General features: G+C 39.0%; 1 protein-coding gene across 1 annotated transcript in view; it reads right to left on the bottom strand.

Annotated features, from left to right (window-relative positions):
• Window positions 1-436: 436 nt before the first annotated feature.
• Window positions 437-12,170, bottom strand: part of LOC150080895 (paramyosin-like) — a 121,931-nt gene continuing 110,197 nt past the window's right edge. The window contains exons 15-16 of the mRNA XM_090381555.1: window positions 9,271-9,471; window positions 437-1,018 (exon numbers count right to left, since the gene is read on the bottom strand). Coding sequence (XP_090237681.1) covers window positions 824-1,018; window positions 9,271-9,471 — 396 coding nt within the window. The 3' untranslated portion in view covers window positions 437-823. The remainder of the gene's footprint in view (window positions 1,019-9,270; window positions 9,472-12,170) is intronic.

Genomic DNA, 12,170 nt, shown 5'->3' on the forward strand with positions numbered 1-12,170 from the left:
CTGTCATCAAAGCATTCAATACATTTTTATATATTGTTCCGGTCAACCAAAATACAAAATATGTTTCATTCAGGATATCGCGTAGGCTTATCTAGCACCTGGCTATGTACATTAGAATAGTTCTCTTAAACCCTGTACAGCACTTACTTTAATCGAGCATAGAGTTGGTATCATTTATTCACTATCCATCGATGTACACGTTATGACATGCGAAATATCTTTTAAACAGTTCTAACCTATTTTTCTTTTATTTGTACAAAGTGAGTGTACTTTTGCTGGCTACCTGTATGCATGGAAAGTATGCATGTATTTATGTGCTTTTCATATGCCACAACGAGGATGTGTCTACCGGCTGGGACGGTTTAACAGAATAAAGAGCCCGTTTTCCTTTATAGAGACTTCGGACAATTACTGAAGAATGAACGACGAAGTCAGATTTTAAGGAGGAAATTTCCTGATTTTATTATCCAGGTTTAGTTACAGAAACAGAAGTTCTAGATAAAAGCTAAAACGAGCACAACTTCTTAAAACAAAGGTCACGTGACCATGCTAGTTTTTGTTTTACGTACAACAGCAATGGCAGTTTGAAGTAAGCGTCAGATCCTCTTGTAATAATATGCAAACATGACTTCACAATGATGGCCGCACTATATTAAACTGCGCAGTTTAACTTCTAGACATATTTTGTATCCCAGTCTTTATAATGGAAATTTCGACGTCACCAGTTTCTCTAGACGCACTCACACGAAATTTATCGCTTCAAAAAGACGAGATGGTGCATGGTGACAGCGTGGTGCAGCGCAAGGTTGCCTTTCGCCTTATTCTAATGAGTCATGGTTTCTTCGGTTACGAACACTTGTCGGATACCTCCGGGCACCTGGCTTGTGGTCACCCAAGAACGGTGCTTAGCTCTGATCATTGACAGATTGCTTTCGGCCTGATCGGCACGCTCTTCGGCAGACTCCAACTCTCTCTGGAACCGGCGAACTCGAGTTAGATTCGACTGCGAGAGACCCTCCTGTAGAAAGAATAATAAAAATAAGATAAACATAAGATGAAAACCTCAAAAGTCTCAAGTAACAAAGAGCCATAAGTGAAATAATCTATTGCTGAATTACAAAATATTTCATACTTATCGAATAGCTTTTTTATTAGAAATGGATATTTGCACATCATAATGCCTACATCTATTGAATTGTTCTAGAAGAAACGATCAAAATAATAGCTTGTTGACCCGAGACAACATGATAGGTGGCATGCAACTGCAGATCCACAACTAGAACTCTTTAGAGTACGATTTTTCGAACTTTTTATTCTGCTAAAATGGACGCAATCCATGCAGTGTTGGGGAAGTGCGTGGAACTTTCGATGAATGGTATATGTAATTTGGTAGCAAAGCCCCAACAGTGGTTCGTTAGCTCATGGCAACTATAACGGTGCTCAGAAGCTAAGGAATAGATAAACGCGAATACATTTTTATATATAAATGCATATGTAACCAATATTCATCACTGTTTTGCTTCAAAGCAAAACAATCGCTTTCTGATTCCGGTAAGCAAAGTTGTGAAAAACCTGTTACAGCATGAAAATTAGATAGCCAGATTAAAATAGATTCTTTTCGAAACCTATATATCTTGCATTTATCGCTTGTACTATTAATTTCGAGAGTACCATCATTAGGCATATTAAAAGGATTTGTTTCAATAATTTTTCTCTAAATCTAATAACAGTTTTTTTTTTTTTTTTTTTAATTTAGAGTTTTGGCACTATATATATATAAATATCTCCTTCTACGCCAGTATATATCTCCTTTTCTTGCATGACAAAACATTAAAATACATTGGTATCAGAAAAATTAACCCTCCCTAAAAGAGTTGACGACACTGTTGGAACTTTTGCACGACAGTATTGTGTATTGATATATGCAAATGATAAATAGATTACAATTCAAGCAAGATACAGTGCCACCGAAGTGGTCAGTAAGTCATGGGCTATTATTAGTCGCAAAAGAAGAAGACGAACATGATTCCCGGAGCCCATGTACGAGCAAAGTGTACCAAATTGTTTCAACTAGGTCACAAAGTCGAGTTCCACAAGGCTGGATACCTGGCAAAGTGCTGTTCGCGTTGGACGAGATCCAACGACAGCTGGTTGATGTTGGCAGCAATGTATAGCAGAACGCAATCACATCGTCATCCCAATACTTAAAACTGTCCTTTTGTTATTTTTTAAAATAGTCGTAACCCTTTATTTCAGCAGGATGCTCGGCTCTATACTCGCTAATGTCAGATTGTTTGTTTTTAACGTTTATATCCCTGGGATGCTTGGACCAGTGATTTGTGGTGCTAAGAGCATCTGTGGGACCACCGTTTAACCAGCCCAAATCTTGTTTGTATATTAAAGCTCAGAAAAATCAAGCCGCACTTTTGGAGTGGGAAAATTTTTTTTACACTAAGTGTGTTTAAATTGGCAAGCTAGTTCGTGTTATTTTCCATTTTTAAATAAATTATGATCTGTTGTCTGCTAGTAGTTTTAATTTAATTAAAAAGCATGGCAGTAGCGAAGAGCGTTTATAATTTAATTAAAAAGCTCTTCGGAGGTTGGAAATTAGTTCCATAAAAACTAAGTCAGACGCACCAATCTGCATAGAAAAAGTTTAATAAAATAGGATAAAATACAGGGCGAGTCAAAAGTAGCTTTACATTTGATGACTTTTAACTTTTTATTATGACCACATAGATGTAATGTGAGAAAATCAGTACTAACCAAAAGTTGCAGTGGAAGTAACAGTTACATTTCGATATGATATTCAGCATTAGTCTTTTTGTGTCTTATTGTAGGGAAGCTTCTGAATGTCACTTTAACTCGATATCAAGTGGACCAACAGGTTGGTCCACTTGATATCGATGGGTCAACTGTTGAGGATTCTGCTAAGGTAGCTAACAAACTAAATGAATATTTTGCATCGACATTCACACATGAGGAGTTATTGCGCGAGGGGGGGAATGCCAGAGGTGTATTCAACTCTGGCAGTAAGCTAGAGAATCTTGTAATAACTTGAGAGTAAAGTGGAGGAGAAATTGTTGAAGATAAACACAAGAAAGGCACCTGGGGTGGATGGGATCTATCCAGTTATATTAAAGGAGGAAGCAAAGGAAGTAAGCAAACCCTTAGCCATAATTATGAGAGCTTCCTTGGACTCAGGGGAGGTACCCACAGACTGGAGACTGCAAATGTGACCCCAATTCACAAAGGAGGATCAAAGGCTGACACAAGTAATTATAGATCTGTGAGTTTAACTTCTGTTCCAGGAAAATTAATGGAGGCACTGGTTAAAGAAGCATTGCAGGATCATCTAGACAAGACTGCAGTTATAGCTCAGACACAGCATGGTTTTGTTAAGGGGAAGTCTTGCCTGACCAATTTGATTGGATACTATGATGCAGTCACAAAAGAACTGGATGCAGGGAATAACTTTGATATTATATACTTGGATCTTAGAAAGGCTTTTGATACTGTTGCACATGGAAGACTGCTGCACAAATTGGTGCAGTGTGGCATTGGAGGCAAATTGCTGCTATGGATAAGGGGTGGTTGAGGGGGAGAAGACAGAGAGTGGTAATCAATGAACACTGCTCATCGTGGACTAATGTTATTAGTGGAGTCCCTCATTGTTCAGCGTTGGGTCCATTATTGTTTTCTGTATTTAGAAATGATATTGATGATGATATTTCAAGCTTAATGTTCAAGTTTGCAGACAATACGAAGGTTGGCAGGGTTATCAAGGACACTACTGACACTATGCTGCTGCAACAGGATCTGGAAAGGTTGAGCAGATGGGCTAAGAAGTGGCAAATGAAGTTTAACATTGACAAATATAAAGTACTACATATGGGAAACAGCAATCCCAGCAACGTATCAACTCTGTGGTACTCCACTGACAGTGATAGAGAATGAAAGGGACCTGGGGGTAATTGTGCAGGCAGATATGAAGTTCTCTGAGCAGTGCAGACGGGCTGCAAGAGTAGCTCATGGTGTATTGTCAATGATGTATAGGAATTTTTCTAGCAGGGATAAGGAGGTGATTATTCTCTTGTATAAGGCAATGGTCAGGCCACACCTAGAGTACTGTATAGTCTGAGGCCTCATTTCAAGAAGGATGTAGAGCTGCTCGAACGAGTACAGAGAAGGGCAACAAGATTTGTGAATGGAACAAAGGGGTGCTCTTACGAAGAAAGGCATAAGTTTTGCAAATTACAGTGTCTGGAGACTAGGCACCGGCGAGGTGATCTGATAGAGGTGTATAAAGCCTTGAATGGTTTGAGCATGCTCAATGCCGATGGGATTCTTCCTCTTGCTCAGAATAATCACCTGAGAGGGCATAAATTCAAATTGAGGAAAGACAGATGTAGGATAGACGTGCGGAAATTTGCCTTTAACCAGCGGGTGGTTGGTTGGTGGAACAGACTTCCATCCCTTGTCGTGGAAGTTGATAGTCTAAATAAGTTTAAGGCTCAGCTGGACAGGTATTTCGAACGAACAGAGGGGTGAAGTGGAAGTGGTTTTTTTTTTTTTTTTTTTTTTTTGGCTGATGCTGCATAAGCTTGCTTTCTTGCGTCAAATGCCTCTACTAATGCCAATGCTAATGCTAACTCCGTAGTTCACTATGATGTAACTCTTTAAAATTATCATAAATTAGTGTAGTAAGGAGAATACTTTAACCAGTTATGTTTGTGCAGTATGTGTGTTGTATTGTATTAGTCATGTATTGGTTAGTTGGCCACTTTACAACTAGGGAACAATTAACTCACTTAACTAGGAACCAGAACCCGTCAATGCCACGAGAAAGCAGGCCACAATAGTACGCGTATTGTTCTTAGTGAACAAATCCGGCACCCAGAGGCAGTAGCTCAAGTCCTATGGATGGCTAAAAATCCCTTCCATCGGGACCTAATCAACGGTATCTAATCAATTCTTTCCATTGGGGCCAGTCATTGGTATCAACAAATGATAAAATCCCAATCAATGGTATTAATCGATGATTTGGCCCCAAATCGATGGTGAATCCCTTTCAAGAGACTGGCCCTCGTGGACAGCACAGTTGATATAATCACCAATCTTCTCACACCGAGTTAAAAAGACCCCAGTTCTAATCCCATCAATGACGCCAGGAATTTTTAGTATTTTTTCAAACTTGACTGAGTTAGTCGGTCTCAGCGGCAAGGGTACGTGGTTTCTTCTCCAAGAAACTTGAGTTTTTCATCCAGCAGAACAGCAAACTGACCACAGAACTCACACAATTTACAGACATATTATATATGGCGCAATGTGGCCTAAGTTGCTGAAGCCCTACGACTACCAACCTTCACAAGAACAGGATTAAAAAATTAATAATGATGATGTATATCATTTTTTTATGAAACCCCTCAAACACGAGAGATATTAAAAGCTATAGTACTTAGTACAGTGCATGGGTTGGAGTGTGAGAAGATGAAAGAACTTGGACCTCTGTAAATTGTAATTTTCAGGAAATACGTAAGATTGAAGGTTGTTCCAGAAAATGGAAGTTGAAGGAATAAATGAGGAAGAAGAAAGCTGTTTCTATGAGTTTCAAGATGGACATTAAAGGGATGTTGACTGGTTGCGGCACGTGTTCGGACTGCTTTGAAAGAAAGAGAGGGAATTATAGAAGCCAGTGCCCATGGAAGTATCTAGAGAAAAGGCATGCCGCAGAAATGGAACGTCCATGACACAGAAAGTGTTGACACTGTCAGAGATGAGTCATTAATTAATCTAATTATTCTCTTTTGAATGGAATCGAGAAGCCTGAGAGAGGTTTTGGGGGCACCGCCCCAGATGTGGGAACAATATTCCATTGTAGGGCGGATTTGCAATTTTTGTACAGAGTGAACAGCTGTTTGGAAGAAAAGTAACGCTGAGAGCGAAAGAGAAAACCCAGTTTTTTAGATGTAAAGGAAGCAATATTTGTAATGTGCTTGTGCCAAGAGAGATTAGAAGTGAGGGTAACCCTCAATAGGGATATATGATCTTGCCTAGAAATCGGAATTTCATCAAAGATAAGCATAGGAGCAAAAGAATCCTTTTTTGCGAGATATAAGGCAGGATTGAGTTTTAGAAGGATTGAAATCAACTAAGTTATCTCAACATAAGTTAATCAAGTTAAAGCTCTTTTGAGCAGAGCATATCTTGCACAGTCTGCGCTGTTGCACAGTGGTATTATCATCGTTCTCCCCACACAGGGTGGAAAACGCCCGGGCTCGAATCCCGTCGATGACGCGAAGAACTTTTATGGGCATTTTCACTCCGTGGCTGAGTTTTTCCCAGACCACTGTGGTTTTTCGTCCAGCAAAACAGGCAAATCGACCAGAGAACACATATAATTTACATACACAATATACGAGGGTATATGTAATAACTTACCGGGTGACCCTAATATAATAGGTAGTTTTTTTTTTTTTTTTTTGTTTTTTTTATATCTTTCACTAGCAAGGCTGGTGCCAGCAGACGAACACGAGCATGCAAGGAAAAAAAAAAGCTAAATCCCTCACCTATAGACAGTAGTGCAAGGGGTACAAGCAATCTCTGGAAGTCATATTGAAATGTTGCAATTGCTTCCACTGCAAGATCCAAATTCATTCTCTTTCCAGACGCCCTAAATCAGCGATGTTACAGCGCGCGTGGCAAACCACACCGAACAACCTAAAAGATACTAAATTGGACAGAATATAACTTCCTCAAGTGAGAAAATGTCAAAAGCAGATATCGTTTCACACTGTCCAGAAAAATTATGAAAGTATAAGAATCTCAACCATACATTCCTAGGTGAACTTATCCAAAGAACATTCCTCAATACAATCTCAAAACAGTATGATGTAGCCTATCATGTCCCTTCTGGTTATGGGACATAGTAGTGGCATAGTATTTAGGGTTAGGCGCCACCGATGGTTTCCCACTTCTGCGCTGGTTATGGGACATGATTATTATGATTATGTTAATAGGGTCACCCGTAAATCATTACATCTACCTATATATATTTATTTTGTCTGTAAATTGCGTGTGTTCTCTGGTCGCTTTGCCTGTTTTTCTGGACGACAAAACCCCAGTTTATGGAGGTTTTGTCGGAGTGAAAAAAGCCCATTAAAGTTCCTCGCGTTCTTTCGAACCCAGGCCTTTCCAGCCGGTGTGGGGGAGGACGGTGACGATACCATTGTGCTGTGCTACCGGCGCAGACCTGGTTATGGGACAAAGTCAGATGCACATGTTCCCCTATACTCTGGTTCTAACACAAGGACCAGTTTTATCCACCCAGAAAGCTAGAAATAGCAGAACGCCGTCCACTTCCACCTCTGAGAAAATCGGACAAAAGCTGATAAATATTTAGAAATTAAGACTGCATTTCACTTAAGAATGGCTTTGGTAAAATCGCAAAAATATCCTGAATGTAGCGTTGTCAAATGCACATAGGAAGAGGATCAACTGAATAACCCATCTCTAGTCTCATCCAAATTAAAGGCGAATCCATGGCTGTGTTGCGGATCTATTTACACATATAATCTTGATATAACATGATAGTACTGGACAAGAATAACGAAACACCGTGACAAACATCCACCACATTTAATTCAGCTTTGTCCTGCAACATACATCCTGCCTCGCTCAAAAACATGATAAACCGAAATACAGACGAACAAAGGGACACACCACGTTTTGGTGATTCTAAGAGGCTTGCTCACAGTTAAATGTGACAAACTCCTATTACTGCTGTGTATGGCACCTACTAATGGCAAGATTATCCTAGCCAAAAAACCGGACAGTTTTGATGGTTGAAGTGACCCCATTTGTACCTATTTTTATATTCATATTCCATACATTCATACCTGTTTGTATTTATATTTGTACCTATTTCGCCGTATGAAACGAAGAATTCAATGAAAAGAATAATACATTGGACGTTCTTGTACTTTTTTGTGACGTTTATTTGGATTTATTTATGAAATATTTATTACCTATATGTGTACAGTAAATTCGGTTTCACGATGAATAATTTAAATATAATAAAAGGAAAGTAAACCTGAACAATAAATTTTACCGGATGCTGCAAAGGGGCTGTGCCACAGCTCAAGCCATAGTTAGTTAGTTAAATAGGTTTCTTAAGTTAAGAGTGAATCAAGTTGTAAATTAGGAGCCTAATTATCACCGTTTATGGCCAACTGAAAGCAATATGGGATTAAAGACCGATTTACAGAAAAATTTCATTTTTTCACGAAAATAATAAATAAAGCGAACATGATGTGCAGTGCGATATTAGTGAAAGAAATTTTCTAATGCTTGTGACAGTTGGTGTGATATTAATGATCAAACAACTGTCGTTGTTGTTGTATTTTGGAGTATCTGCTACTTAGTCCATGTTCCTCCATGTATATATTGTCTGTGAATTGCGTGTGTTCTGAGGTCGATTTTCTGTTTTTCTGGAAGAAAAACCCGAGTTTCCGGGAGAAAAAATCATGCTACCTTCGACTGCGACTGAGACCAACTAACCCAGCCACGTTATGAAAAAGATCCATAAAAATTCCTCGTGAAAATCTTTGAAAATCAGGTGTGCCTCGATATAACTTGATCACGTTATCCTATGCCCGATTTATGGATTTTTGGTAAGCCATTAAAACGGGGAAGCTGGAAACCTTAATTGTGAGTCACCCAATACTTCTTATCTTCTGTCGACTTATCCATTACTCATTTTATTACCATTCATTAAGAAAACTATTACTGTATTAAGAAAACAGCCAGTATACGTTGCTTCCCAATGCTATTAAACAGCGACTTTGTTATGATGTTCTGAGAAATTCTGTTGTGCTTTCTAAATCTGAAGATTTTATATGGTTTATTTCTAGAACTTTTAAATCTTTTTTTGATTTAGTTATTTTATCATGATTCCCAAACGATTCTCTCTTTGCGTTCTCTACAACGATTTTAAGCAAATTAAACAATTAGCTTAAACATTGCATTCTACTGATGATGTAAGTTGAGATGATAATTGTATCTTTTATAAAATATTTATGCTTATTTCTGACACTTCTGTCTGCAGATAAATAAACATATTTTTTTATTTATTTGTAGATCAGTGTCAAAAATAAGAATGGCAGATAATCACAAAATGTTTTGTGTTAACTGCCATTGAAAATTTCTGAGAAGAATTGACCCGGTGGTTATTATGTAGGATTTGTGTAGCTAATGAAGATGAGGACTCACCTGTTCTTCCAGCTGTCGTTTGTACATCTTTACCTTCTCCGACAGTTTTTCCACAGCATCATTGAGCATTGTGATGGCCTTGTGGTCCTCTTCTGACTGCAATATCAGTTCCCTCAAGCGATGCTCCTTTTTGCGCATAATCTTTTGAGTTTCAGAATGACGGCGTTTTTCTTCCTCACATTCGATTTCGACATCTTTTATCTGTAAACAACAGGAAACACGGTTATGTCAGTAAATAATCAAAGCGTATTTAGATACTCTTTATCTGCGTTAATAAAACTGTTTTTGTCACTCGTCTATATATGATATGCTATGGCAGGAATTAAAAAAATGACCCAAGCACCAGCTAATGCTCCATTAAAAATATCCAAACACCAATTTCTTTCTGTTTTGCGTATTTTTTAGACTGTACGCCACTGTTACAATGTATTTTCCCATATAAAATCATTCTTTTTGCGAGACATTCAATAGTTCACAGCATGGTACTTAATAGTACAATAATATTCAAGGGGATTCGATTGATGAAATCATACTACACTATTTATTACCTCATACTAAAATATATATATATATATATATATATATATATATATATATATATATATATATTGGGCAATCTCAACACACATACCGGGGTGGCATTCGAATCCGCGACCGTTATTTCTTACGGAAATATCAACTGGACCCATTCGGTAGTGCTGGTTAATATTTTGGCTTAATGCTGGCCACTATCCTTTATTACGCTTTGTTTTTTTAGGCGCTCTTATTCAGCTCTTTTTTTAGCGCACTTAAAAAATAAAAGAGCTGAATATTACCACATTTGAAAGTATCTTCTCATATTTGTATTGCCTGCGTCAATATTTTTTCTTAAATATCACATTAATTAGGATATTTTGTACCTTTTTTAAGTTTAAATGCTCTATGGACAAACAGTCATCATTTCTGCTTTTATTAATCTGAAGGCTAGTTACTCTTCGATGATACACAAGCATTTTTCAACATTTTTTAGCTGGTTTCTTTCCTTCTCGTCACTAACAAGTTATTAAGTGTGCACTTTTTTAAAACAGTTGTTCAGCTTAGGTGTCACGACTGCCATTTGAAGATAAAATGGCAAATTAAAATGTGTTTATTCAAATTTTGGAATAAAAAAATTGCGTGTGTGCCGAGCATGCACAGTAGATGGTTTTATGTGAAACATCCTTGGCTTGGAAAAGGTTAGCGAAATCCAAGACAATAGCCTAATTACCCATTTGGGTAATTAGGCTATTGGCTAATATAAATAGTACAGCTAATATACACTGTGCTGGCACTTTATTAGGTACACTTACCTAGTAGCGTGTTGAGCCTCCTTTAGCCTTCAAAACAGCCTGAATTCGTCTAGGCAGGGATTGAACAAGATGATGAAAACGTTGTGCCGGAATGGAGTACCATGCAGACATGAATGTGTCACGCAGTTCCTTGAGATTCGACGGAGGTGTAGGCCTGCAGCGAACAGCCCTTTCCAGCTCATCCCAAAGATGTTCAATAGGATTGAGATCCGCGAACTGAGCGGGCCACTGCAGCAAAGAAAAGTCATTCTCATGTTCCTGGAACCATTTCATAGCGATTCGGGCTTTGTGCACCAGCGCATTATTCTGCTGGAAGTAACCACCTGACTGAGGATAAATTGTCAACATGAACGGATGCACTTGGTCAGCAACGAGGTTTAGGTATGATGTGGCATTCAGACGTGAATCTATGGGTATCACTAGACCCAACGTGTGCCAAGAAAACATTCCCCACACTATAACACTTCCCCCACCACCTTGCACAGTAGTGGGGGCAGTGTTATGGTGTGGGGGGAATGTCCGTGGATTCATGTTGTTTTCGCCAAATTCTGAGCCTTCCATCAACATGATGCACCAGGAACTTCGACTCGTCAGACCAAGCAACTGTTTTCCAATCCTCGATGGTCCAGTGCTGGTGTTGCTGTGCCCACAGGAGGCGTACTCTCTTGTTCTTCATTGATAACAAAGGTACGCGATGTAGCCATCGGCTGTTGTAGCCCATTCGCGACCGTGTGCGACTAGTGGTCCGTTGAGATATTTTGTTCTGCTCACCAAGGTTGTATTCTGACGTGATGTGTTACATTGTGGCCCGTCTGTTTGCTTGCCCAATTCTAGCCATCCTCTTCTGACCTCTCTCATCAACAAGCGATTTTCTTCCACAGGAGTGCCGTTGAGAGGATGTTTTCTGTTCGTTGCACCATTCTCGATACACCCTTGAAACTGTGGTGCGTGAAAAGTTCAGAAGAACTGCCGTTTCAGAGATGCTTTGTCCAGCACGTTTTACACCTACTACCATGCCACGTTCGAAGTCCGTTAGATCACTCCTTTTCCCCATTCTTGCTACGGTTTGTACGCTTAACTGATACTAGAAAGGTTGTTCTGCCGCATTTATATCCACAACTGTGGTCATGTGACTTGCAACGTTGTGGGACGAACCATTTGTGTGCACAGCAGAGATGTACCTAATAAAGTGGCACCACAATGTAAACTGTGGCTAATTTATATTAGCCAATGTTGTAGTGTCGCAATCATACTTCCTGCAGTTACTACTGCAGGAAGTATGCTTGCAGCAATACAAGTTACAATAATTCGCCTTTGGCTCAAGCTGCAGATGACGTCATTTCCACGTGGCATTTTTCGTGACCGATCAGATTTATTCGGTTGAGGTGCTCCCAAGGATGTTTCACATCAAAAAGGGCGTTATTCCAAGCCATGTACATCTCTAAAGTTGTTAGTTGCATCTTGTGTTAGATTTTGAATGATTTGCTAAGTCTGTCGTCACGACGGTTATTTTAATGTGATGAGTATTTTGGTTTCAGTTTGGAGTCAGCGAGCCATTATTAATTAAATGAC

This window comes from Mastigoproctus giganteus, chromosome 9 (assembly GCF_048544385.1).
Source record: "Mastigoproctus giganteus isolate SK-2022 chromosome 9, ASM4854438v1, whole genome shotgun sequence".
In the NCBI taxonomy this organism is placed as follows: Eukaryota; Metazoa; Arthropoda; class Arachnida; order Uropygi; family Thelyphonidae; genus Mastigoproctus; species Mastigoproctus giganteus.